We start from the raw sequence: 25,789 nt of genomic DNA, 5'->3' as shown, positions 1-25,789 counted from the left end.
TTATTCTGATACTGTATGCCTAGTGTAGTATTTTAGCCATTGGTATAATATACAGTAGTATGTTTTTTGTTTTATGGTTCATTGAATGTGAAAACAGTCTGCAAAACAAGAGCGGTCTTGCTGTTGTAGAGTGTAAACTCTTTTATGTTCCATATTCTCTCCCTTTTGCCAGTCCTGCCAGTCTCGTTATTATCACCTCAGGCGCATTCTCGCGGTCAGTGTGCAGTGGCGTTTTCAAACGTCATAGCGTTTGTTTCACCCACAGTATAAAAAAGGCTGCAGACTGAAGTGTTCTCATTTCTGCCAAGCTAGTAGCTTTGCGTCGTATATACACAGTGACGATTGGAGATGTTTTATTCAGGGCTTCTCACAGAAGGCAGTAGGAAAGAGATGGAAATGCGAGAGACGGCTTCTCTGCGACAGCAACGGAGAACCAAGCAGGCAGTCCAGTTTATGCACAAGGATTCTGCAGATTTGCTTCCTTTAGATGGACTGAAGAAACTGGGCACCTCCAAGGAAACCGTAAGTTTTTATTTGGGGTTATTGCTAAAAATAATTGTCACTATTATTATTATTTGTTTTTCTCCAACAAATGTGCAGATATGTCAGATATTGTATTAATGTAACAAAATGTGCGATCACGATAAGGCATCACTTTAAAGTGTTTTTTTTTTTTTTTAAATTAAAATATGTGCTTTTTGAAATCTCTGTTTGTGGGTGAATACTGAATTATTTTTGCATTCCGTGTGGTTCGAAGGTTGCACTGGAGTGTATTAAAGTCAGCTGAGATACATTTCTGGGTGTCTTTTTAATTATTTGTTAGGTCTGTCAATTATGAATGTTTTAAATTTTTCCAGACATTATTTATCAAATAGCATGTGTACTTATCATATAGCATTTACTTACGATGCAGATTTTGATCTCAGACACCCAAATTACCAAGTTGTCAACGAAGTGAGTAGATGATTGGGCGATCACGTCGTCTGTGCTGTGACTCATCCTCAACGCATGCCCAACAATGGAATCCTGTCATTTTACGCAGGAAAGCCCTTGGTTCCTTACTGACGGAGTCACAGGCGTCCTGCAGCCCTGAGACCTCCCGTGTGACCTGTTGCCTCGATGACTATAAATACATTATTTTTAGGCAGGTGGAATATAAAATAAAAAATAATGTACATATTGCCAACAACACATTTTGTTAATTATTATTTTTTTAATCCTAATGCAATGGCAATTGAAATTGTTATCTTATTTTACTGATGCATGTGCCTCTAGCACACTGCACAGGATGTATAATTGCATCCTACATGTGATTTGCTATATTCCTTTTGGGAGCTGGAAGCTTTTAGGTATTAATTGTCCTTAACTAGTATTAAGCAAGTAAGTTTAGGTAGTTTGTTGAATTTAATTTATTTGTATTTATCTTGCTCTTATTGTATTACTTGTATTGTAACACTTGAAATGTATTTGCTTACGATTGTAAGTCGCCCTGGATAAGGGCGTCTGCTAAGAAATAAATAATAATAATAATAATAATTTGAAGGATTTGTGCGGTGCTCATACAAAGGGAGAAAGTATAGTGAATGAGAAATCATTAATGAGGATGAAGCTTGATTTTGTTCCCTCATTAATGAATACATTATAAACTTTATTTACTGGAAGGCCAGTGTTGATGTTTAACTGGCAGAGATTATATTGTATTGTTCGTTCCTTGTTTGTGTGTCTTGGTGTGACCCGCTGCTAAAGCAGTAAGCAGGTTGGAAAGGGTTATTAGTACTCGGAGCCCCTGAGCTGACGCGTGTGTTCCTGGGGAGTGTGTGGGTGTATCAGCTGCCTGTCACACAAATTAAGGGCAGAAGGCAAAAACATTGTGATTCATTGCAGGGTACGGCGACTGAATTCTGGGTAATACAGTGCAAATAAAAGGGTTTGTTTATAAATCTGATCATTTAAATAATATTGATCCCATATGGTGTGTATTTATGTCATTTGAAATGCTTAGCTTGAAACATTCACATTCAAACAAAAAGAAAATAGAGCAGTTTTATAAGATGCACACGCTAGTTTTTTATACCTATATATTGTTACAATTTCATATTCCTCGAGTCTGGCATCTACCTGTTATTTAAATGTTCTCCTTAACTGCATTGTTATAATAACTTACTCTAATTCTGTTAACTGCAAAAGTGAAGTCTAAACATAATGTATCAAATTACATCTATACAGCTTGCATTCAGATTTTCTCAAAGAAACAATTATTTGGTACCTAATGGGTTAAAAATGAAGACACTTGGTGACAACATACTTTACCACAAATTATTGAAAATCATGTCACACCTTTTACATACAACTTAAGGTTGATATACAGAGGTTCACTTTTTCATGATACCGATTGCTCTAAATGTATATTTACAGCCGTGGAAGGGGAAGTATCACTCATGAATTGAGCTGCTTGGCATTAATTACACAGCAGGCAGCATTGGTGTCACAGCAGGGGATGGAAAACCCCATACTCACTTTAAAGCACCTATTGGCTGAAAATGGAATTACCATATATCATATCAGTGATGGAAAAATGAATCCTAATGCATAACAGTTTCACCCATTCCAGGTTTTATTACAAGCTTGATTAGTCACAGCGTACAGATAACAAGCTCAGGTGTGTTTTATTCATAGTAAAATCAGGAATGGATCAAGCTGCTATGCAATGGGAGTCTTATTTCCATCCCTGCATATCCATCCTTACACTTGCTTGAAGTGAAAATCAGGATACCGGTAGCAATGGCTGCTAGTTTAGTATCACAAACCACTTGAACGGTACAGTGTGTTTTTTTTTCTTTTTCTTTTATAGCAACCACACAACATTCTGCAGAGGCGGTTACTGGAAACGAATTTCTCCAAGTTTCGAGGAAACAATTGTGGAACAAGAATCCCGAATAACGGTATCTCAGTGCAAAGCTATGGGTTTCATCAGGGCAGAGAGCAGAGCCTAACAACAAGCGAGGAAGAAGACCTGATATGTGTGTGCTGTAAGGTAATGGCAATTTGCAAAAATTGAACAAAAGAAAGGAAATAGCATTATGGGTCAGTGTGCAGTGTGACCCAATCAGTGTTTTTATTTATTCATTAAATACATGTTGATGTCGCCACGCATTTTCCTACATAATGAAACCAAAGAGGCCATGAAGCGCTTGGCAATGTGTGTATTCTTCTAAACATCTTTCTCCTGTGCACTGATCTGATTCACTTGCCACTCTTTCACCTGCAGTGTGCTGGAAAGGAGATCAAAATTGTAATTGACACAGGCTGCCGATTCAACCTCATTACTACAGCCTGCCTTGATAGATTTGGGTATGCATCACAATTAACTTTTTCTTGCACTGTAGTGAACAAGAGTTTTTAGTATATGCATCTAAAACAATTTTTGCTAACACTGTTGTATTTAAAATATTTTAAATACAATATCAAGGGCCCAGTATGGCTGGTTTCACAGACTGAGGTTAGCACTAGTTATCTTCTTGGTCTAAAGTTATATTAAGTAAGGTCCCAAAATCTTACCTTGGGTAAGGCCTGTGAAACCAGCCTAAATGTAGTGGTTTTAATCCAAAACCATGTTTCTATGTTAGAATGTCATGTATCATTTTGTTTGCTACAATCTTTCTTATTTACTGCAGTCTGAAGGAACTTGTCAAGATAAACGAGACTGAAGCAGAGACAATCCCTTTCCCACATAACTTAAAACCAGTGGGTCAGATTGAAACGCTCCCTCTCATGATTGGGCAGCTAAAGGTGGACTGCTCAGCAGTTGTTGTGGGTAAGTTTTCTTCAGATAATACCACACTTAGGAACAGATGTTTGTAACTCATTGGTTTGATCTTGCTTTCTTGAGCCTGAGATTTTTCTTTAAAATTAATATTATGAATTGAATACATTTTTGCATCCTATGCATTTTTAATTCTAACTGCAAATAGACTGCCGGCATTAAATTGAGATCATTGCGTCTGGTGGTGTCTGTATTGTTTATCCAGTAGAAGGACTTCAATTGGATTGAAGCAAGCCAAAGGGGGTAAATTAATTCCCCACTATAGTATCCAAACCATTCCCTGACCCATCATTTGTTAAGGGCAATAATAACACTTATCTGTCCATGATATGCTGCCATGCCTGCCACTCCCTGTGCTGCTGCTGTATTTAAGATGTTAAAGTGCTGGGAGTTGGCTCCTCCATCTTGATAGTACATGCTAATGCTGTATTACAATCCTCACAAAATGGAGTTTGTAACCTTTCACTGCTTCAGTCTACTCCATTCCCTGCTTCAGACTGCTTCTGTTTCCAATTATGTACTTAAGTTCGCAATGGTTTCTTTTTCAGAGAATGATGTTGAATGTATGTCTCTGGGGTTTAGAACATTGCGATCCCTGAAGGTAAGGCAATGTCCTTGCTCTCAAAATAATTTCAGGTAAATAAGTCCTTCTGTCAGTAAGCGTTTTTTTTTTCTCATTTCAGTGTGTAATAGACATGAACAAGCGACACCTAGTTCTGGGCACACGGGAAAGGGAGCAAGTTCCATTTTCTGATAGTAAAAGTGAAAATGAAAGGTACGTTTTATAATGGGAGAGCTGATATCTCTTACCATTTTATAATATTAATACTACAAAAACATGTTGGACGCTTTTGCTTAGAAGTAGTGTTCTCAAACTTTAAATGTTACATTTAGAGTTGGATCATTTCCATATTGGTCCCTTATCTGAACATCAGCATGCTGTGAAGAGTGTAATTAAAAGTATTTTATTTCTTCTCTCCACAATTCAGCTCTCCTGAAGTGTGAAGGATCTAATCTTCTCAGCAAGTTAGATAGCATACGTTACCCGTGGCTGCCCAATTCCTGTAAATTTGACAGCTACTGTACATGGGAGCTTAATTAGATTTTGCACAACCAGGGCATGAAATGGCTGGCTGCCTCCTTGACCTGACAAGCCCAGTTTTGATCTAGGGAAGGTTAACTCCTCAATTTGGCATAATTAAATCATATAATGTGGTCATAACATTTACATAAAGTAGAAATTTGAAGAACGTAGCTACCAATGAGCCACAGAAATGCACAACATTTAATAATGACAATGTCAGATAAACTCTTTCATGCCCTGTGATGTGTCACAGTTTAGTGTGCTTAAACTGTGCAGTACATTTCTCAAGATCTCAATGGTTATGCTGCTTCTAGCAGTTTCTGCAGTTTTTAAAATATGTTCATACATTTTAATGCAAGACTATATATACGGTATCAATCATACTAGCTAACTTAACTTTGATAAGTAACAACTTTGCAGATTATATGTGGCTTGTTTTAAACACCTTCATTAAAGGTTACTGTTAATTTGATCAGAATAAAAATGAAGTGAAAACAATTACACATTTGCAAACAGTCTTTAAGTTTTAATTAACACCATTTCCAGATTATGAACATGTATCATTCATTGAAGTACTACAGACCTGTGTTATTTACCTCTTGCTTATCTTATAGATAGCTGGAAATCCATCTGTGCCCTATGTTTTGCTATGTCTTGTAGAGATTATGAAGAGCCAACAAGCACAACATTGTTGTTGTAGACAAGGATATGGACCTGAGTGTAAAAAAAAAAACAAAACATATATATATATACTTTTACAAAATGCCAATAAAGTAGAAGAGTACAACATTTTAAATGTAATTTGTGAGCATAATGTAGAAACAATTTCACTGCTATGTAGTATTTACTGCTGCAGTCACCTTTTAGCTGTTCTTCAACAGATTTTGTTTGATGTCTTAAAAATAATACCAGCTCAACCTTTCCGACTAGTGCCTGTCCTTTTTATTATTTAGAGACTGTTATTTACTTGAGTATTAGGTGCTGTATTTTAGTAGCATTTGCGCATGTGGCACTTTGTATTAGTTTTAATAGCAATCTGTTTTTTTTTGTGAACTGCGTGCATTTTGATAGCCTAACTTTTATGTTACAGATTTGTGGTAAATGTAGATATGTTGTTATAAAAAAAAGTAGTTGTTTCTGTATGAACCAAAGTGCAATCGAAGGTCAGTTTACAAATATTTTTTACATCTGTGATAATAGGTGAATATTTTTTCAGAGTTAGATCAGCAGTAACATGGGTCTTTGATCTTTGTACGTAGCTGCCTAGTTTTTAACTTTCTATTTAAATGAAAGCAGTATGATTATCATTACTGTTCTATACTGTTATAAGGAGCCTGTATATTTGAAATAAAATACATGTTTAGATCTGCGTTGTTTCATCATTGAGAGAGCAAAATGCTTTTTAATAGAATAAGTCATGAGGGATCTGATTTCATTTGCTTTCTAAATTAGTTTCCTGAATGAATGCCTTGCAACTGTAGGCTACAAATATTAAATCTGTAAAGCAAAACTGATTCTTCCACGGCCACCCAGAAGCCACACGTTCACTGAAAACCACATTCTTTCTCCTTCCAAAATGAACTTGGCTGGCCCATTTTTGGCTACTGAATTTACGCAGTATGCAGTAAAAATGTAGGTTAATCTTTTAGTACACCAATAACTCTGTTTTCCCATAGACTTCAGAGTTTAATAGTCGTAAGTATCAGACTTATTAAAACTGTAAGACCGAGATTTACAAAACTTTCCACATTTTTCCAAATAGAATTATACAAATCTTTGGTGTAGGCCAGAGTCTTTAGACGAACATTCTTAGTATTTTTTTTTTCATCTCAAGTCTTGCTCTCATGGACCCTTTTATCTATCCGTGAATTCTGTGCTATCAAGTTCATTCTAAGCAAAGTCTAGCATTACTTGTAATGAATGATGTAACTGTGTTTTGATTTTTACTTTAATTATAGCACGGTTGTCAATACCTTTATCTAATTAGGACAGGCTTGCACAATCCAAAGCAATCAAAGGCAGTGCACACTATTTAGATCTAATAATGATCATCAGCTGAGAGTGCCTCTTACATTTTGTAATTGCAATAGCGCATTATTAGTGTATTCAGAACCAATTACTCCCATGTTGTACAACAAGGAAAACGTAATTAAAATCATTGTGGGCAAGGGATCAATACAATCTGAATAAATTATAACATCTACTTTGTGCGTCCTTTATTTATTCTGATCACTCGGGGGTAAAATATGTTTTTAGTCCACCTTTGTTTAATTGCATTGATCCTGCTGGCCTTTTATGTGCTGTAATGGGAAAGTGTCATTGGATGAAAGTAAACATTGCACATACTGAGATCTATCTCAGATAGATGGAATATTGACAGCCTTGGAAACTGACTCCTCTTCTGTGACACTGATTTCAAAGTGGCATGGACGAATCTGGGGGGGTCCTGGAGGTCCAGAACCCCCCCCCCCCTTTTTTTTTTAAATGTCAAAATATTGTTTACTTTAACTGTATGTTTCGTATCAGGTATCCCCCCTGGAACTGCCCCTGCCTGGGTCCTTACTTGAAGGCTATAGAACATTCAGTTATTAAGGGTGTACTGTGAAGACTGTATTTTTGTTGTCTATTTTACAATGAGCACGTTGGTAGCACCTCCTTTTCACTGTATGTATCCCAGTGATAAAATAGGATTTTCCATTGTGAAACTCACAAATGTTATACAATTACGCCCAATATAATTTAATAGGTAAGTGGTTCTCAAACTGGATGAAACGACCTACTGCATGTAATGACAACAGAGCATCCGTCGGTCACAGGCGTTGAATAAGATACAGTACATAACTCAAAATATCTCTTCTATATGAAATGATTCATACTTTGAAGCTTTCAGTTCAGATACAATAAACTGCTTTTTCATGAAGTGAGGACCACTTCAGTCAAATTGGCCCTTGTGGTCTCAGGGCACTTTGATTTAAGCAAAGTTGCTTGGCAACCTAGTTTATCAATGCACTTGACAATCCTCAGAAAATATTAGCCTAGCAATCTGGGAATCTAAAACTTTAAAACCAAACAGCCAAGAAACATACATGGTGAACTAAGCTAATGATGAGATTTTATGTTGCCACTTTTGCAAAGAAACAACATAAATGTGTACAGAAGAACTTGAAGCTCTTAAAGTAACCAATTTTGTAAATTGTTCCCCTTTGAACGCAAGGCCATTTCTTGAGAATTTGTTTGGGTAAGAAGTCACCTAGCTTATGCCTGTTATACCTCATTGCTTTGAATCATGGGACATAATAAACTTTCTCGTAAACATTACTACTTTCTCATAAAGCGTCGGTTTCTCATGTGGTTCGCTCTAACTCAGTTAATTTGATACATGTGAAGTAACTAGCCTTGCATAGCAGGGCGATTCACTAAATTGATTAAACTAACACAAATATTTGTCATTGTAATATGTCATTTGGTCTCATTTGCTGTCAAGAATCAAGAATGACTCCCTGGCGTTCAGCATTAAACCATGGCGATTATAGAAGCAGTCATTCAGGCACCTCATTGAAGAAGATTTGAATTTAAAAAATCACACTCGCTTGGACAAGAGTAGAACCACTTCTCAAGAGCTCTACTGAATTCATTGTCACATTGGTATATTTTCACAGGTTGGTGTCACGTGGAGCATATCTATTTGAGAGAATAAAACTTTACACTATCTTTCCTGCTTTGTATAGTAAGATTTTTTTATAAATTTCTTTATTTAGACCATTTCAACAGCACAGTCTTTTTAGACCATATCAACAGCACAACCAAAGAGAAAGATGCAAAATGCAAAGCTGGTTCAGTACAAATGCCAAAAATAAAAAGTCATGCAAAAGAAACATGCTGTATCTATTTATGTTTCAAAGCAGTGAGCTTTCTCACTGAACAAGAAGCAATAATTGGAAGAAAACTTCATGTGGAGAATGGACATGTGGAAACCAGGGACACAGCGGCAGTGGTAAAGGTGGCTAATGAGTGTGAACCAGGGTCAGCTTTCATGGTTTAATAATATATAAAGGTACATGCATGTTGTTTGCACACACCGTTTGCACAGACAGATGTTATTAAAATAACAGTGCCAAGTGAACACCGGGATGCTATTTTGAAATGTATTGTACAGAAGCAGCTAAACACTTGAAAGCTCAATTAAAAACATATCCTTCAATTCAAAGGACAAGTACTTATTTGTCAAGGGAGCTGTACATTTGAAGGTATAGTGAAGAATATTAGCTTCTGTAACGATACACTAGCATTGTGTTTATCATATAAATATATTATGCTAGTAGACTATGTATTTCATAATTTCATAGTAATATATCATCAGACCGTCACAAAACATGACATATGAGTATATAGTATGCATTTACGTTATCTATTTCATACAGCATGTGGAAAGCAGTACTGTATGTTCAGCAGATTTGTGACTGAAAATGAAATAATTTGTAAACCCACTATCTCTCTATTGCTCGAGAGGGCTGTAGGCTGCTGCTCAGTCACAGGAGGGGTCCTCTAGTCCACCTGCTCGGGAGGGGTATTAAAAGCAGGGATGTCTCCTAGGATGCCCAAGAAGAACATCTAACCTTTTTTTCTCAGCAGGGGAACTGGATGGCCCAAACAAACAGCCTCCCTGTTATGTGTACCCATTTTAATTAAAGGCATTAATCAGGACAGTGGGGATATGTGACTTGACATTAAGATCATAAAACAGATCTCAGCAGGCAAGAGAAGAGGGTTCCTCTTTCAAGAGCCAAGATCCCGGGTGAATAAATTCATCACAAAGACTAAGAAGTAATTCAACCTTTCATGGAGCGGAGAGCAAATGCCACCTTAATTACTGGGCATATGTACAAAGCTGTAAAATTGTATCAGATGCAGTAGTTATTAAGTAATAGTATGTCATCATGCTTTATAGTTGTGCTAACATGTACATTGGAGTTTGGAGCAGTCCAGAAAGGGTTAACGTGATCAAACTATAATTTTGACCTGAGAGCTGAACACTAGGTTTTGCATTGAATGAGCTCAACCACAGATGGTTCTCAAAGCGGTACTTCCAAATACCATCCAGATGGCATTAAAATGGCACAAAGGAGACGCGAGCACTAATAAAAGACTACTCTCCCACTAGACTTCAGGACTGAGGCAGTGGGTATTTGTTCTTTGGTTGGGTAAGGGGATTTAACTGTATATATTTTTTAAAGTATCAAATGGTATAGAGAGCTCTGACAGTAGGTGCAGGAGGCACACAGAGTAAAAAGGAAACACATAACAGAAGGTAGAAAACACGGTGTAATTTACACAGTGAGTTTCATAGACCTGGATTAACACTAATCTTGGACTACATAAAGTAACATTAGGTCTTCCAAGATTAGTGCTAGCCAGGGTTTGTGAAAGTAGCCAATAGTGTTGTACTCTTTTCAATATTAGGCAATTAAAAATGTCATATACATAATGGAAGGAGAAGCAGGTATAATGGCAGGTATGCTTATTCAATAGAGGGGAATTACACATTAATATGGGGGGGGGGGGGGGAGTGGGGGGCTTACTGTTTATACCATACAACGTTTCAGTGCAGATGCATTGCAATTGAAACATTCTCCTTTCACATGTTGATTCAGAGCACAGCTGTCCACTAAAGGTCTATTAAGCACTACCCCCTGCTTAAGCATTATAGGCTAATGAATGTACAGCGTGGGCAATTAATAATAAACCATAATAATTACCATCATTAAATTAGAAGAGTAAGCTTTGTAAGCCATTCATATTAACACAAACTGAGGGAGACATGAAAAACTGGAAAATTAGCCTGCTGTGTCATCTGGACACTAAACCTATGTTAATGATCGTAACGGATCTAAATCTGTTACTCCTTTGTTTACCAAGGTTATGAAAACAACATCTCTTAAACTGAATGTGAAAAATAATCATGTGCTTAATCATTTAAAGACGGTAGTATGAAATTAGGCCAGTGGAATCCAACCACTGCATAATTATTATTATTATTATTATTTATTTCTTAGCTGACGCCCTTATCCAGGGCGACTTACAATTGTTACAAGATATCACATTATTTTTACATACAATTACCCATTTATACAGTTGGGTTTTTTTTACTGGAGCAATCTAGGTAAAGTACCTTGCTCAAGGGTACAGCAGCAGTGTCCTCCACGGGGATTGAACCCACGATCCTCCGGTCAAGAGTCCAGAGCCCTAACCACTACTCCACACTACTCGCATCTTCATAATATTACACATTTCTGCACAGCCATTTATTTTTGAGTTATGCTTCATTAATTTATAATATGTTATTTAATTATAAATACAATGAACAGATTTCCTGAATGCAAGCATCGCTAATGGTGTAGCTGTCTGTATTTACTAATCTGACTGCAGAACATTCGCAAAGGGATCCATTGTTGCTATGGAAACGCAGTGCATCTGGGTCTTCGGTAGCTATTACAAACCCTGTTTCTCTGCCAGAACTGTTGTAGTTGACACTAAATCAATATTGATAATTTGGCACTTTGTTGAAGTGACCCCTCTTTTCTAAACGTCTGTTCCACTTAATGAAGGCATTGTTAACGTAATGGAGGAATAGGATATACGGTCATAGTTGTATCAAAATACACCGCACAGCTGCCAACGCTTGCAGAATTTTTTCTACTGAGTCGATTTTTTTGCAGATTTTCACTATGTTCAAAAAATGCATCAAACATTGGCAAATTATGACATACGTCATTATTATAAAAAATGCAATTTTCTGAGTACAGTCCCGCTTGTGGCGCATGCGCAGAAACATTGCTCTCAACTTTATCAAAGCTATGACTGTTTACATGTGAATAGGTAGGGAAGTTTTTTTTCACATTCTTAAATATACATTGAATTTAAGTTTTAACCGTCTATTTAATTGTTTGTTCGATCTCTATGGGTTTTACCATGTTTATTTAAATGCATCGGTATTTAATGTTTTTGTTTATTTGTTATTAATTTAAATACACAATATTTATATTATGCTGTTTTTAAATATGTTACAAGTGAACACATTTGTTTTATTTTAATTGATATAATATTTTTGTTTATAAACTATTAAATACGGATACTCAATAATAATACAAGGGAGACAAAAATGTAAAGTCAGCATGTAATTTTCTTGAAAAAAAATATGTATTCAAAATTCACAAACCAATGGTAGAGTTAACTGGTCACCGTTTATACATTTACAATGCAAAAAATTACATAATCAGCAACAATTTGTTAATTAAAACATACTAAATAAATGTGAACTGTAGGCAACAATATTACATATATATATATATATATCACTATTGTGTCAGCAAGAAGACTGGCATGCTTTGGGGTGCAGCTCAAACAATGTGTTGAAAGATTGAATTTAATAACACTGCCGCAATTTCTTTGGTCCCTCCTATAGGCAGATGGCCGTATGGACTTTAATTCAAACTCTAAATGGCTATGTATTTTGCATAGCAATTGTGACGGGATTATGAGGTTGGCTGTTTCTGTGAATTTCTTTTTGTCAAGATAAACAGTGCTGGAATCTGCACAGGCTGCATAGTTATGTTCATTGGGCTTATGAACAAACAGTTCTTCACGTGATGTAGTGCACTTGATAATTGTGAAAATCAAGGACCCGGTTTGAAGCAAGTGCAATAGAGAAAATAATTGACAAGTTATTTACACATCAATGAAAATGTTCGTTTGTATTTGCTTCATTATTGGGCCATTAAGAGAAACAATTACAGTACTTTAAATATTTATTTTAAAAACAAAACCATGCCAAGGGGAAATATAATATCCGGGTTTCTTTGAAATATATATTCAACTGAAGTCTCAAGATAGTGTGTTGAACATGTGTTAGCATCTGTCAGATACAGCCAGGCCCTTGAAGAGAGGTGCAAGTAAGAGATGGTTTGCTGCAGGAGGCTGACTGTGAAAGGGTAGACTGATTTGCAATGCTGGGAAGGTCATTATCCACCTGCCTGGTAGTTAGCAGTTACAAAATTGTGCAGCAGTAAACTCTTTCGCACTAGGGGTGTTACTGTGTTTCTGCCCATGCGCCACAATACGGGGCTGTGCTCAGAAAAGAGCATGTTTTAATAATTACGTAGTGCCATAATTTGCCGATGTTGCCGTTTTCTTCAGGAGACCTTGGGTAAAAAGTGACATTTACTTCAAAAGTTTGAACAATTTTTTTAACATAGCAAAAATCTGCAAAAATATTGAGACTCTCTGCCATCGACTCTCAATAGAAAAAGCTCTCCCGAGCTATCTCTATATCCCATAATCCTTTGTGCGCAGCGTGACGGAAATATAAAGGCGGAGTCGAGTATCTTGGTGTACTGTATAGAGAATATCTTTGGTTAAAAAGTGTCTGAAACAAACAATAGGTTCGAGTAATGCTTAAAATAGAAACTGTCAAATATTTATAATAGTTTGTTTTGTATTATTATTATTAAATGATAATAATAATCGTATTTCCTATATGTTATTTACAACAGGAAGTAGTTCCTAAACATAGGAAATAATGGCGTTTAACAGCAATGACATTTTCAGAGTTTTTTTCCAGCAGCTGTTTGTCTTGTGCGTTATAACATTGATATTGTCAACACAGAAAACACACGCCAAGGTAAGACATAACCGTGCGCTTTTTCATAACTTTCAGGGTTTGTTTGCTTTTAATTTTAATTAAACACAGACCCAATTCACATCCCATTGGTCAGTCATATGACGAGTAATGTGACATACACACAAATAGCGTTTTATTAAAGATTTGACTTTGTAGGCGATGTGTTACTGTAATGTAAAAAGGTTAAATGTGAATGTTTAAATCGTAGACCTGTGTGTTTCCTAGTCTACAGCACTATGATACAGAGCAAGATTCATTCAAATCATCTTTATCGGCTTATTGCTGTGCCACAATTTTGACTTGTTATACAGTTTTAAGCTCGTTATCGTTTGTTCTTGCTGTATATATTATGTATTTGCTGAATCTAAGTATTAAAAGAGACAGAAGAGCTCCCAAAGTTCATTTCCGTGTTGCCTTAGTGTTGCATAACACGTGAAAAAAGGCTAGTCACACAAGCCTATAATTGTTATTGTGTGTTATTTCATGCATTATTAAATAAAATACTACCTGTTGCAGTGTAAATAGTCAGTTATTGAATAACCTGAATACAATCTTATGATACTAACTTTTCAAATCTTCAGAATGCTAAATAACACATGTTTTTTTGTTGCAGAATTCAAACGACATTCGCTGCAAATGCATTTGCCCGCCCTATAAAGAACTCGCTGGGCAAATTTACAACAAAAATGTGTCACAGAAAGACTGGTAAGTCATTTGCTATTCAAATATTTAAAATGAGGTAAACCTTTTGATGATAACATTTTATATATTTTTATTGGTAGTTTATTTTTTAAATTTCCACCCAAAAGGAAGGCTGTTTTGGGTCACCTTAACTAACTAAACATACAGAATAATTTACTTTGTATTAGAACCATTTGATACTATTTTGAAAACTGTGCACACAGTAATTCTTCAAAGTTCCCTATCTCTGGACAAAATGCCAATTTGGTTAAAGTATTTGCAAAGAGTAGTTAGAGACTTTTAGTCTCCTTTCAATTAATAAGTGGTGCATGTGAGAGTAAGACATGTAATAGCAGACCTGTGGGTTATGTTGGTACTAAGAGAATGTCCACTAAAGCATTTGTTTGTTCTGTTTCGGTTCTAGTGATTGTTTACACGTGGTAAAGCTTTTGCCTGTCGCTGGCAGTGATGTGGAGGCTTACTGTTTACGCTGTGAATGCAAATATGAAGAAAGAAGCTCAGATACTATTAAAGTAACAGGTTTTCATTTCCCTATTTTATATTCACACAAAAAAAAGTCAGTGTTTGACCTGAATACTTTTATATGCTTTAGAAGAATTAGCTAAGCATATTTTATACGTTTGTAAACTGAATGTGTCTCCTAAATCAGTAACCACTTGGTTGAATTAAATCTCAGAAACTAAAAGCCCTGCCCCTTTAGTCATGGGATGGGTATTCAGAAGCAAAGATTGTCACTGTCCTAAACCAAACTCATTTCAACTGAATTAGATCATTAGTTTCCTACAGGAAACTGTAGGAAACGATCTATCTGAAAAGTTGTATTTGTTATGGAGCATATGGATATGAATAAATCATATCTATACTAATACATTTGTATTAATGGTGTTTTGAGTGGAGTAAATGCTCGCTAACATCTACAATACCACCACAATCTGTTGCCTGTTCTGGCACACAATAGTGCCCTCTCTCCAAAACCCTCCCTCCCCTTCTTTTCACTCTTTAGGGAACAATGTTATAGATACTAGCACCAGCTTTTAATTTAGCTCAAACATTTTTGTTAGTGTATTGTTTTTGGTGGTCATAAAATAAGCATCACACCTAACCACTGAGCATTTAACAGTGTGTTTTTTTTAATTTATTTTTTTAAATTTTTTTTATAAACTCTGTTCCTTGCAGGTAACAATCATCATATACCTGTCAATCCTAGGGGTGCTTCTGCTGTACATGGGGTACCTGACACTTCTTGAACCAGTGCTGAAGAGACGCCTCTTTGGACAGTCACAGCTGTTGCAGAATGATGATGATGTAGGGGTATGTTATTCTAACAAATCAAAAATCCATTAGCTACGTTATTAATTAGTCATTTAACAGACACTTTTGTCCAAAGCGACTTACAGAGAGTAGGTGGTGAACTATGCATCGCAACTGCTGCGGCAGATTCATTTACAATAGGACGTCGGTTTTATGTCTCATCCGAAGGGTCACACACAGTGTCAGTGGCTGAGCCGGGACTGAACTGAGAACCTCCTGGTATCAAGCCCCTTTCTTTAACCACTGGACCACCAAATACATAAGAGGTTAAACATAATACATTAAGTCAAGCAGACAACCTTTCCAGCTGATGCCTTTAACAACTGAGAATTTAGTCTCGGAATTGATGATTTATGGCTATAAGGACACACAAAAGGTAAAGGCCAGTGGTGAAACATATGTAATGCATGGTTTTCACTTAAAAGTTTTTAAACTTGTGATTAGGTTTAGCTGGAATATCCGTGGTATTTGTAATCAGAGCCTAACCTTTGTTTAATTGTCATAGGACCACCAGCCATTTGCCAATGCACATGCAGTGCTGTCCCAGTCCCATTCTCGAGCCAATGTGCTGAACAAAGTGGAGTATGCACAACAGCGCTGGAAGAGGCAGGTCCAAGAGCAGCGCAAGTCTGTCTTTGATCGACATGCTGTTCTGAGCTAAATCTACATCCTCCATCAAACATCTAACTGCAAGAAGAGATTTGTACTGGAGTAGCAGAGTCACAGGGACTCGAGTCTTCCAAACAGCCTGGCCTCCAGACATGCCTTCTTTCTATCTATCTATTTACTTGAATTGGATTTGCTCAAGCCATTGCATCTTTACTGTAGTGGTTGATTATAATCTTAACATGGTTGTTTTTGGGTTACCTAAGTCTTGATTAAAGGGGTCTCAACTAGTTATAATTTAAATGCTCAACACTTTGCTGAAGTGCTAGTTCAGTATTAATTGCAGCATTTTTAAGGTTAATGGTGTAGTAACAATCAATAATCTACTGTCCACAATTTTGCTACCTGTTTTTATTTTGATGGCCATGTTTTCAAAATCTGGTTACCAATGCATTTGAAAACAATGCACAATATAGTTTAGGAGAGAGAGATACTAGACCTTAAACTTGAAACTAAAAAATATATATATATATTTATTATATAATCAGGTTAAAAAAAGATAAATTATAATGAGGATTTAGCTGCTAACAACACTAAACATTGTGAAGCTATTTAATTTTTCACCATGCAACTCGTATTGTTAAAATGGCTCTAAGTACATTGGTGCTTCCATTGAAACATCATAACTATAGTACTAAAATCACTGATGTTTTCTCTTTTAAAATGTATTGTTTGTGTAATTGTAATATAGTAAAGGGGAAGTATTGCTAATGATTGTATAGGATGGCAATTATAACTAAAAGTTCCTTTTTTTTTTGTTCTTCGGGAATTGTAAATGTTTTCTTAAACTTAAACAATTTGTGTGATGTCTTCTAAATTAAAAATAAATGCTGTATTAAAACTATAATTGTATTTGGAGCAATATGTTTCTCATTTCCCCTGCTGATTATTGCCCTGATAGTTCGTAAGATGTTTCAGGAAGATCAGCAAACCCCAATTGAGATGTGCTATTTTTTTCAGTGATGATTCTTCATGTTTCCTCAGAATCTTCAAAAAAGCAGCATTTTTTTTTTTTTTTTTTTTTTTAAATTTGACTGCTTAAATATGTGTTCTCCTGGTTTGTGAATGCTGCTGTAAAGTGCCCATCAAGTATCTGGCTGAGGTTAGATTATCTGCTCTTTCACACTCTGCATACCAGATTTTTTTTTAAAGGTAGACAGTGTGTGTAGACACTTGCTAATTATTCACTTATTTAAAATTAAATTATGCACAGATTTATGGCATATTTCAAAATGTGTGCAGCGGCAACTGAATGTTGACATCTTGACATTGGTTTTTGCCCCGGTTTTCTCCCTAATTGTTGGTTTTACCACAGTTCACTGCTGCAACCCCCCGGCGACTCGGGGAAACGTTCCTACCAATCAGTCATTTTTTGCACTGCAGACCAGCAGTCGACGTACCAGCCACGGGGGTCGCTGAACCGTGGATTCCTCTGCCTACCTGAGCCCTCCCTACCTGGGCGGAGCTCTGCCGATTGTGCGCCGCCCCTAGGAACCCCTGGTCATGGTCGGCAAAGACATTGCCTGGATTCGAACCTGTGATCTCCAGACTATAGGGCGCATCCGGCACTCCACGCGGAGCGCCTTTACTGGATGCGTCACTCGGGAGCCCCTTTATCTTTTTTTACCTTTTTACCGAACGTATGACATACAAACATGATATCTGTTGCTGACAACTTTTAAATTGACAACCGAATGAAAATGTTATATATATATATATGTATATATCTATCTATCTATGTCTCAATCCTGAAATTCACGGAATGCAAAACGTTTGGCCATAGCTGTACTTTAAAAAAATCTTTAGATATCCATATATTGTCAAATGATACTATACACAGTGTTTTTACATATTTCCCTGACTCCTTTCCCATTCTCAAGGTTAATAAGTGGTGTGACCGCATGGTGATGCAGACCGTCATGCTCCACAGACACAGTTTATGGTGCAATGGGTTGGATTTGCTCTCTTGAGGTTATGCCTGGGAGAGACTTGCTGAATGCACTGGGAGCTGCCTTTGATGACCCAGCCTGTCAAGCTGTTTACCTGGTAACAAATGGGCTGCCAGAAAACAACCGGAAGGAAGTTTTGCGGGTGGTGTCTTGTGAGTCTCAAGGATGCCCTGTGCATATTTTCTTTTTGTCTGAGAAGTGGATCGAATGTGATGTGCAAGAGTTTCTGCAGCAGTTAGCTCAGTGCTCCAGAGGGAGTTGTCATCTCATTGGTTTTAGCACTGGGGATGTTAAACAGGTAACCTTATACAAAAGACCAGACTTTGTTTAGTTTGTTAGTCAAAGCCAACACAAAGACGTATCTTTAATATTTCCCTAAACTTGTTTCTTGATCTTAAAGGGCACCAGTGCCCCATTTTGAAAATATCCACTCTGTAACAGGAAATGTCTGTTTCTTTCAGAGAGCCGGAATGGTAAGGAAGCCAACAAGGGCTGGTTTCCAACAATCTAGTGTCCCCCAAGGAGTAATATTTTAGTTTCAAATTAAATATGAATGTCAGGCATTGCATCTTTAACTCTGGGTGGTCATCTTTCACTGCTTATTGCAGCCAGTGTAGCTGTACTATCGTTTATGATTCAGAATGGTAGTTGGCAAGCCCCTTTTAGTAAAACGCTGTTTAATTGTGCTGCTAAATTCACTCCCAACTGCAAAAATGCTGTATATTAACAAAAGGGTGCATTAACTTTTTACATTTTAAATATATTTGTAGGTGATTCCTGTTTACCATGGTGATTGTTTAACTACAGGACCTTTCTACTCTCATTTACAATACTGCAGCGTCCAGACAGCCTTGGACAGACCCTCATCCATAGATCTACCCCTCTTACCTAGTCAGGGTGCAGACACCCTGGTGCACAGCTGCTACACTACCTGCAAGATAATGATGTGTTTGAAATAAGCTAAACAATTGGATTATGATGTGAACCCCTCGATGGAATCATAACCTTGTAATTCAAGCCCACCTATTATCCAAAATGCTGTGCTTGCTTTGATTGCAATTGTAATAAACCTAATAGAAGGTTTTGCTATTTTAGATGTGCTTTGACCAGTTTTGTTCCTGCGTGTCCCATCAGTACTTGTGAGAGTGCTGATATACTGGAGAGCTCCCAGGGCTTGAGTCAATTAATGATAGGCACCCGCGTTCTAGCAAGAAGAAAGCCAGATGGATATTACTTCCTTGGTACCAAAAACAAGAAGTAGAGGTAAGAGCATACTGTTGTTATGAGTTAAACTGATTTTTTAAAAACCTTGCCCAGAGGTTTACTGTTTTTATTACTGTTGAACCTGAAGTGTTGAATATTCATCTTGTCTTTTTAATTATGTGATAAAATTGCCTTCATTTATAATGTGTAGGATTTTTCCACTCTACTTGTATCCTGGATATTTACTGATAAGAGATTATTGGACACTTAAGGATAATTATGAATGATTCATGAAATATTTAATTGTAAATCATTTGTCATTGTACTCCTGCGGCAAATAACTTGGCAATCATATTAATTATTTATTGCAATATAACAGGACACATTTTTATTTATTTACCCAAACAAAAACACTGTCATAATGATTGGTACTAGGGAAGAAGAGGAGTATTTTTGATTGATTTTGTCAAGCCAGCTCTCATGGGTGGGAAGTATTAGGCCTCCATGCAAAAACTAACTATAGTAGACATCATTCAATACACTGAGGCTCTTAGACACGGTATCGTCCCAGGGGATAAAGTCCTGGCACCGTGGGAAACTGATCTGATGAGATACGGACCAGGGAGTGTCGTGTCTGGGATTGAGACGAGAGATCCCTTGAGAGGTAAAAGCACCAATGCTTGTTTTTTTTTGGTCATTTTTTTATTTTCGAAGTAGTATAAAAAAAAAGCTACAGATGTTTCAAAACTAAATATAAACTGCTCAGACCATTTTTGTCTGAACTATTTCTTAATAGTTTGGGAAAGTGAACAGTTTTTTTATTGCAAGTGGAGGAATCTTTGCCTTGAAGCAAAAGCTGGCCCCACATATTCTCGGTTACATTTAATATTTAAAATAAAAAAAAAACATCTTTATTTTAAAATATTTTATTTTTATTTTTTTTACAAATACAGTATGCATTTAGATTGTTTGTCATGTGTATTAGTAATGCTGATCATTACACAGTATCCCAACATTTTACTTGCATTTCTTTAGAGATCATGTAACCTTTAAAATGTATTGATTGTATTTTTCTCATACAGTGATAATGAAGAGATCAGGGTACGATTCTGGAATGGAAAAGAAGCTAAAGTGCCCAAAGGTGTGACGTTCTGGATCCCATCTTCTTTAAATGAGAGGACAGTGTGGGAGCTTCATGAGCTGCAGCTCAGGCGAAGCGCTCTGCGTGTCCAGCACTGTGACGAGCAGCTTGGGAGAAGCGCTCTGTGTGTCCAGCGCTGTGACGAGCAGCTGCAGCTCGGGAGAAGTGCTCTGTGTGTCCAGCAGCTGCAGCTCAGGAGAAGCACTCTGTGTGTCCAGCGCTGTGACGAGCAGCTGCAGCTCGGGAGAAGTGCTCTGTGTGTCCAGCGCTGTGACGAGCAGCTGCAGCTCGGGAGAAGTGCTCTGTGTGTCCAGCAGCTGCAGCTCAGGAGAAGCACTCTGTGTGTCCAGCGCTGTGACGAGCAGCTGCAGCTCGGGAGAAGCTCTCTGTGTGTCCAGCGCTGTGACAAGCAGCTGCAGCTCAGGAGACTCGCTCTCTCCAGAGCTTTGGCCAGCTGGACCAACCAATAACAGTGCAATGTTTAACACTCTCCAGTTTATAGTTGATATTTTATCCAGTTAACAGTATATACAGTGTGGATGTTTTATACTCTTATTTGCAGTGTTTCATTGATCTTTTCCTATTTTTAAATTATTGTATATTTGTATACAGTATTATAATGGATAAATTAAGGATACATTATTTTTGCTGGTGGTGCAATGCAAGTATACAGACTGCCCTCTAGTGAAAGCATCTCTGTACTGCAACACAGACAAGGACACTTTGCAATTGTTTACTTTCATTTGGGTGCGTTTACAATTTTGCTTGTTTTACACAATAAGGAGGTACAATGTCTATTTGGAATTGGCTGCATTGTGTGCAATTAAAATAAGGAAATGTAAAAATGCCAAAAGCGGTCATTAAAAACATGTGTTTACTCCACTTACACACTACCTCATCCTTCCAAGTCATATATTGGGAGTGCTTATTTTTTTGCATGCAAATAATGCAAGAACAGGTAATAAAATGTATATTTTTAACAACTACATGCCTCTTCTGAGACTCTTGTTTTATTATGTAAGGGCTGATTTGCTGGTGTAAGCCACAGCTGGATTTTAAGAGCTTTTTCTAGAACTGGAGAAATCACCCTGGATTACACGATGGTTTACACCTAACAATAAGCAGTTGATGGCATCTAGATCGATTAGCTGGTACTGTAAAATTATGTAGCTTATTCCAGCAGGGTACAGGTTGATCACATCAACCTCCAAGTTGAAAAGCAATTGGAAACCCCATAACAAAAACCTGGATGTGAAACAGCGTATCATAGCAGCCTGCAGGTAAAAAAAAAAATAAAAAAATAAAAGAGCTAGGTAGCATACCTTTAATTTGAGATCTACTCGTCACACACATTATTAGTTACTTATAAGATTTAAAATAGTCCACATTTATTGCATGTGATAACTTCAATACAGTACACTGGTATACAGAAAAATATATAACATTTATAATTAGTTTTAAACTGGTGCAAACATTTACAATAGAGCCAACTAATATTTAGCATATCTGATTTAAAAAAATACATAATTTTAGTCATTTATAAGAAAAAGTGCACTTTTTGTGCAGGTCAAGTCCATGCTCTACAGACTACATAGAATATGACAAAGAGCGCCCATACATTAATAAGAAGTACATAAGAATAAAATACTTTGGTAAGAGACAGGAATGTTGGTTTTTGCCACAAGCCCTTTTTAAGCCTGAGTAAACAGGTCACACAGTAAAAGAAAGATCCACGCTCTCCCCTGCATTGACTTTCACTACCCGGGTCTGTCTCTTGGAGTCACATGCTCCTGCAGTGATGGCGTAGGTGCCGGGAGCCAGTTCTATATAAAAGTCTTCTGAAGTCCTTTGTACCTGAATAACAAAGCCAACAGAAATGTATTCATTGTACAAATGTGGCTGATTCAAACTATATACAGGGTGGCTATGAAGCGATTCACCGTATATAGAATAATTAAGAACTGATCACGACACAGACAAAAGCACTATGAAGTCAATTGCACTCCACCAAATGGTTGGTGAATGATGTATAAATGTGTGAATTATTGTTGGCATGAATATATGAAATTAATAATAATGTTGTCATATGCTGCATCATACAAAGTAGTAGCGCCTGCCAGGACCATCATATGCGTCGTTCCCTGTACGCTGCTGATAAAGTTGCGTCTTTGAATAGAGATTCACTGCAGAGCAATTAAACCTTTGAGGTGCAACTGATATAAATAGACACCCTGATTTATCACAATTCAGGGGTAAGTTTGACTTACTGGCTTTCTGCAAACCCTTGGTTTGGCTGCACCATGAGAGGAGACATGAGGAGGGTGGTATCTACATACATGGTTCATTTCAGTCTGGTTACACTCCCATGCAGGCACTGATCTGTAGAGGTTCTGAAAGATAGATTAGTTACCCATTATGTACTGTGTACATGGTCACAGTACATAATGGTCTATTTGACCCTAATTCGCTACAGATGTATTATTTATTTCCCAAAACCTGAATCTTACCTTGCATTGTTTGGTAGTGTGAGCCATAAACTCCAGCACTGTATCGAAAGCATCATCAATGCTGGTCTGCCTAGTTGCCTCCTGTTGATAGAAATGCCATAAATTGAGTTTGTAGGTATTCCATAGCCAAAACTATATACTGTGTTCCATATGTGTGTTATAATAGGGTTAAAGACACCTCCACTGAAAACTGCAAACGTATATAGGAGAAAAGGAAAGACAACACCACTCAAAACAGGAACAAGTAAACTAATCGTGTGTGTATGCATCCATGTATGTATTGTATTTGTATCAGTTTTAGAAACATTAACCACTTTCTGTTACTTGCTGAAATAGTACCGAGTACCAAGTTATCTTAGCTCTTACAAAGGCTGGCGCATACATTTTCTGCTATTTTATTACCTGATTATCACTTTTTCCTACTCGGTCCTTCCCCGAACTGCTTCTCAAAGTCTCTTCTACTGTGAGCTGGGCTACAGGACAGACTGAAGGCCACCCCACCATGCTTCGTCTCCGTGCACGCTCCAATACTTCAAGACCAAGTTTAGCAGAACGTCCCAGAGAGCCTTCCAGCCAGGTCTGCCCTGTCTCCATGGGTGCGTTCACGACACGCAGACTTTCGTCATTCTGCGCAGAATCTGGAGCAAGTAGCCAATGAATTTTCAGAATCTTTGCAGAATCTGCGCAGACTTAGCAAAATCTGCCTCTCGTGAACGCACCCCATGTCTCAACTGCTGACAAAGAGTCATGTGGAAGTATACCATATAATAGGTTTATTTAAACAACACGAGATCCAGTATCTGTTTATGCTGTTGACATACTGTAGCTACTGGTACCAGTAATAAAGTTTTCCAAGCAGTATGACACAGACAAGTGTAGTGAGTGTAGTGTATTGCTGTTTTTTTTAAAGCAACTGCATTAATTACATGTTTTGTACTGCATTAACTTGTTCCAGTACGATTGTTTAATGAACCTTGATATCTTCTCTAATGGTAACTTAACATAATTTAACAGCTAGCTATACAGTGTGAAGATTGTCAAAATGTGAATGCCATTGATAATATTTAAAACAGTTAACAAGTAATAATTTACCAGTACTTACCGATGACACACCTTTTTAACTTGCAGGGCACATCAAGTTGGACATAGCTTTGCTCACTTAGGTTTCGTAACAATGTACCGTTACGTGTTAAAACAAATACATCACAGCACAGTATATTATCAGTTTGCTAACAAATAAAACAGATCACAGCAAACACTTGGGTCACTTTTCAAACACGGTACAAAACCTTCCTTCCTAACTTTCTAAAAGGAAACGCACTGTCACCTGGGAGTCGTAGTCCGGAATTAACTGCTCACAGTTACACAATTCTACATACAGTTTTGTTATTTCAAATCAGAATTGCGAACAAGGTGTATTACGTATTATATTTATATATAGTTAAAAGTTATCTATCAATGCTCAAGAAATAATACAAAATTATACCATACGTATTGCCAACGAAAGCCTACATTTCCCACAGTGCAACATTATATTAAACATCTTGGCGCACAACCGGGCTGCAGCAAAATAGCGAACATAAATCAATTAGTTTAACGTTTTGCTTTTACAAAGCTAAATTTATTAACATGTAAATATCTAATTAAGAAAAGCACATTCTGTTTTATTTTCATTGCTGTATACTGTGAAAGTGTAACAATAGGAACGCTTGTTCATATTCAAAACTGCGACTGAGAATAGTAAATCACAAATATGATTTGGAAATTGTAAATTTATAAATTCTAATGACCGCGCGCAAGGCACATAAACACACGTCTTAAGCTGTGCAACAGCATGGTTTTTAAAGTCGCAGTCTGCATGCTCGATGGAGACATGGCCAAAGTTACACGCAGATGAAAGGATTCAGTGTATAAAGCTACGCTTTTCTCTGTTAGCAGCTATACACAATTAGGCTATAACAACATGAGATTAATACTGTGTTCTTACTGCATCTAATGTTATATTTGCAGCTAAGCCTGTAAAATAATAAGAAGAAAACAAACCAAAAAACAATGCAGATGTAAAACAAATTGTGTTCGACGACTGCAGAATCAAAAGAGAGTTATTGCCTCAATGCCTGGGCACTGTGTATTACTGCCAGTTTTGCTGTGCTTCCATTCTGACTCCGAAATCTACAATGAAAACAGGTATTGTCTTTATAAAAGACCCCTTATATTTAATGAAGAATACAATACTAACACCAGACAACTCCAAACTTGATGCGGTGGATGAAAGAAAACAATACAGCCAGTCACTGCTATGAGGAGTCCCAATGTAAAGTGTACGTTTACCATGATCACCAAGGCCACACTACTGGTTTATGTACAGGAAACCTTTAAATCCAATAGAAAGAGAGCAGGTAACTAACTACGGCGAATTCTGCCTGGAGATGGAATTAATAAACTATTTAACATTAAATCACCAGCACACCAGCAGCTTTGTGGCTTATTAGTTACATTGTCATTAGTAATATTGAAAATGTCAGAAAATACCTCTTGTGATGATCTTGTTTTCAAGAGTGTCTCTGCGTTAAATCCACATGTGTACTTTCCAAAGGGGCAGAATAGGTCATAAAGCACATTTGAATGCAATTCAGTTAACATCCCACTTTTATTTTAGTCCAATATGTTGCTACTAGAATTTTGCATGCGTAGCAGAATTGAATAATTAAAATGAAAACCACATG

General features: G+C 37.0%; 3 protein-coding genes across 7 annotated transcripts; 2 read left to right on the top strand and 1 right to left on the bottom strand.

The window, feature by feature from the left end:
- The first annotated feature begins 274 nt into the window (after positions 1 to 274).
- On the top strand, positions 275 to 6,272 carry LOC117434798 (nuclear receptor-interacting protein 3-like). The gene is made up of 7 exons (XM_034057459.3): positions 275 to 522; positions 2,852 to 3,034; positions 3,269 to 3,351; positions 3,675 to 3,814; positions 4,372 to 4,424; positions 4,507 to 4,598; positions 4,813 to 6,272. The coding sequence occupies exons 1-7, from the start codon at positions 349 to 351 to the stop codon at positions 4,826 to 4,828; spliced, it is 741 nt and encodes a 246-aa protein (XP_033913350.1). The 5' UTR covers positions 275 to 348; the 3' UTR covers positions 4,829 to 6,272.
- A 6,984-nt stretch (positions 6,273 to 13,256) lies between these two features.
- LOC117434738 (transmembrane protein 9B-like) lies at positions 13,257 to 17,110 on the top strand. Its single transcript, XM_034057371.2, has 5 exons — positions 13,257 to 13,584; positions 14,198 to 14,289; positions 14,690 to 14,798; positions 15,463 to 15,597; positions 16,103 to 17,110. Exons 1-5 carry the CDS (start codon positions 13,483 to 13,485, stop codon positions 16,256 to 16,258), a joined length of 594 nt encoding a protein of 197 aa, XP_033913262.1. The 5' UTR covers positions 13,257 to 13,482; the 3' UTR covers positions 16,259 to 17,110.
- Positions 17,111 to 21,919: 4,809 nt separating this feature from the next.
- On the bottom strand, positions 21,920 to 25,721 carry LOC117434424 (A-kinase-interacting protein 1-like). Of its 5 annotated transcripts, none has more exons than XM_059003347.1 (5): positions 25,303 to 25,444; positions 23,466 to 23,701; positions 23,064 to 23,144; positions 22,824 to 22,946; positions 21,920 to 22,410 (listed from the first exon to the last, which is right to left on the bottom strand). In XM_059003347.1, exons 2-5 carry the CDS (start codon positions 23,655 to 23,657, stop codon positions 22,267 to 22,269), a joined length of 540 nt encoding a protein of 179 aa, XP_058859330.1. In that variant the 5' UTR covers positions 23,658 to 23,701; positions 25,303 to 25,444; the 3' UTR covers positions 21,920 to 22,266. The 5 variants fall into 5 exon arrangements, with proteins under 5 accessions (XP_058859330.1, XP_058859332.1, XP_033912837.1 ...); XM_059003349.1 differs by having other exon boundaries at positions 23,466 to 23,690; XM_034056946.2 differs by lacking the exon at positions 25,303 to 25,444 and adding an exon at positions 24,166 to 25,289.
- Between the last annotated feature and the right edge of the window lie 68 nt (positions 25,722 to 25,789).

The sequence above is a fragment of the Acipenser ruthenus genome, chromosome 28 (assembly GCF_902713425.1).
Source record: "Acipenser ruthenus chromosome 28, fAciRut3.2 maternal haplotype, whole genome shotgun sequence".
Lineage (NCBI taxonomy): Eukaryota > Metazoa > Chordata > Actinopteri > Acipenseriformes > Acipenseridae > Acipenser > Acipenser ruthenus.
This window is presented reverse-complemented; position numbering and strand designations above follow the sequence as displayed.

Bases quoted from the DNA above. Each gene is read 5' to 3' on its own strand.
- LOC117434798 (XM_034057459.3), top strand. From the start codon at position 349: ATGTTTTATTCAGGGCTTCTCACAGAAGGCAGTAGGAAAGAGATGGAA. The intron at 523-2,851 runs GTAAGTTTTTAT...TTTCTTTTATAG, and splicing joins TGGGCACCTCCAAGGAAACC to CAACCACACAACATTCTGCA. The intron at 3,035-3,268 runs GTAATGGCAATT...TTTCACCTGCAG, and splicing joins TGATATGTGTGTGCTGTAAG to TGTGCTGGAAAGGAGATCAA.
- LOC117434424 (XM_059003347.1), bottom strand. From the start codon at position 23,657: ATGGAGACAGGGCAGACCTGGCTGGAAGGCTCTCTGGGACGTTCTGCT. The intron at 23,145-23,465 runs GTAATAAAATAG...TTCTATCAACAG, and splicing joins TAGGAAAAAGTGATAATCAG to GAGGCAACTAGGCAGACCAG. The intron at 22,411-22,823 runs GTAAGTCAAACT...TTTGTTATTCAG, and splicing joins CAAGGGTTTGCAGAAAGCCA to GTACAAAGGACTTCAGAAGA.
- LOC117434738 (XM_034057371.2), top strand. From the start codon at position 13,483: ATGGCGTTTAACAGCAATGACATTTTCAGAGTTTTTTTCCAGCAGCTG. The intron at 14,290-14,689 runs GTAAGTCATTTG...TTTCGGTTCTAG, and splicing joins AATGTGTCACAGAAAGACTG to TGATTGTTTACACGTGGTAA. The intron at 15,598-16,102 runs GTATGTTATTCT...TAATTGTCATAG, and splicing joins AGAATGATGATGATGTAGGG to GACCACCAGCCATTTGCCAA.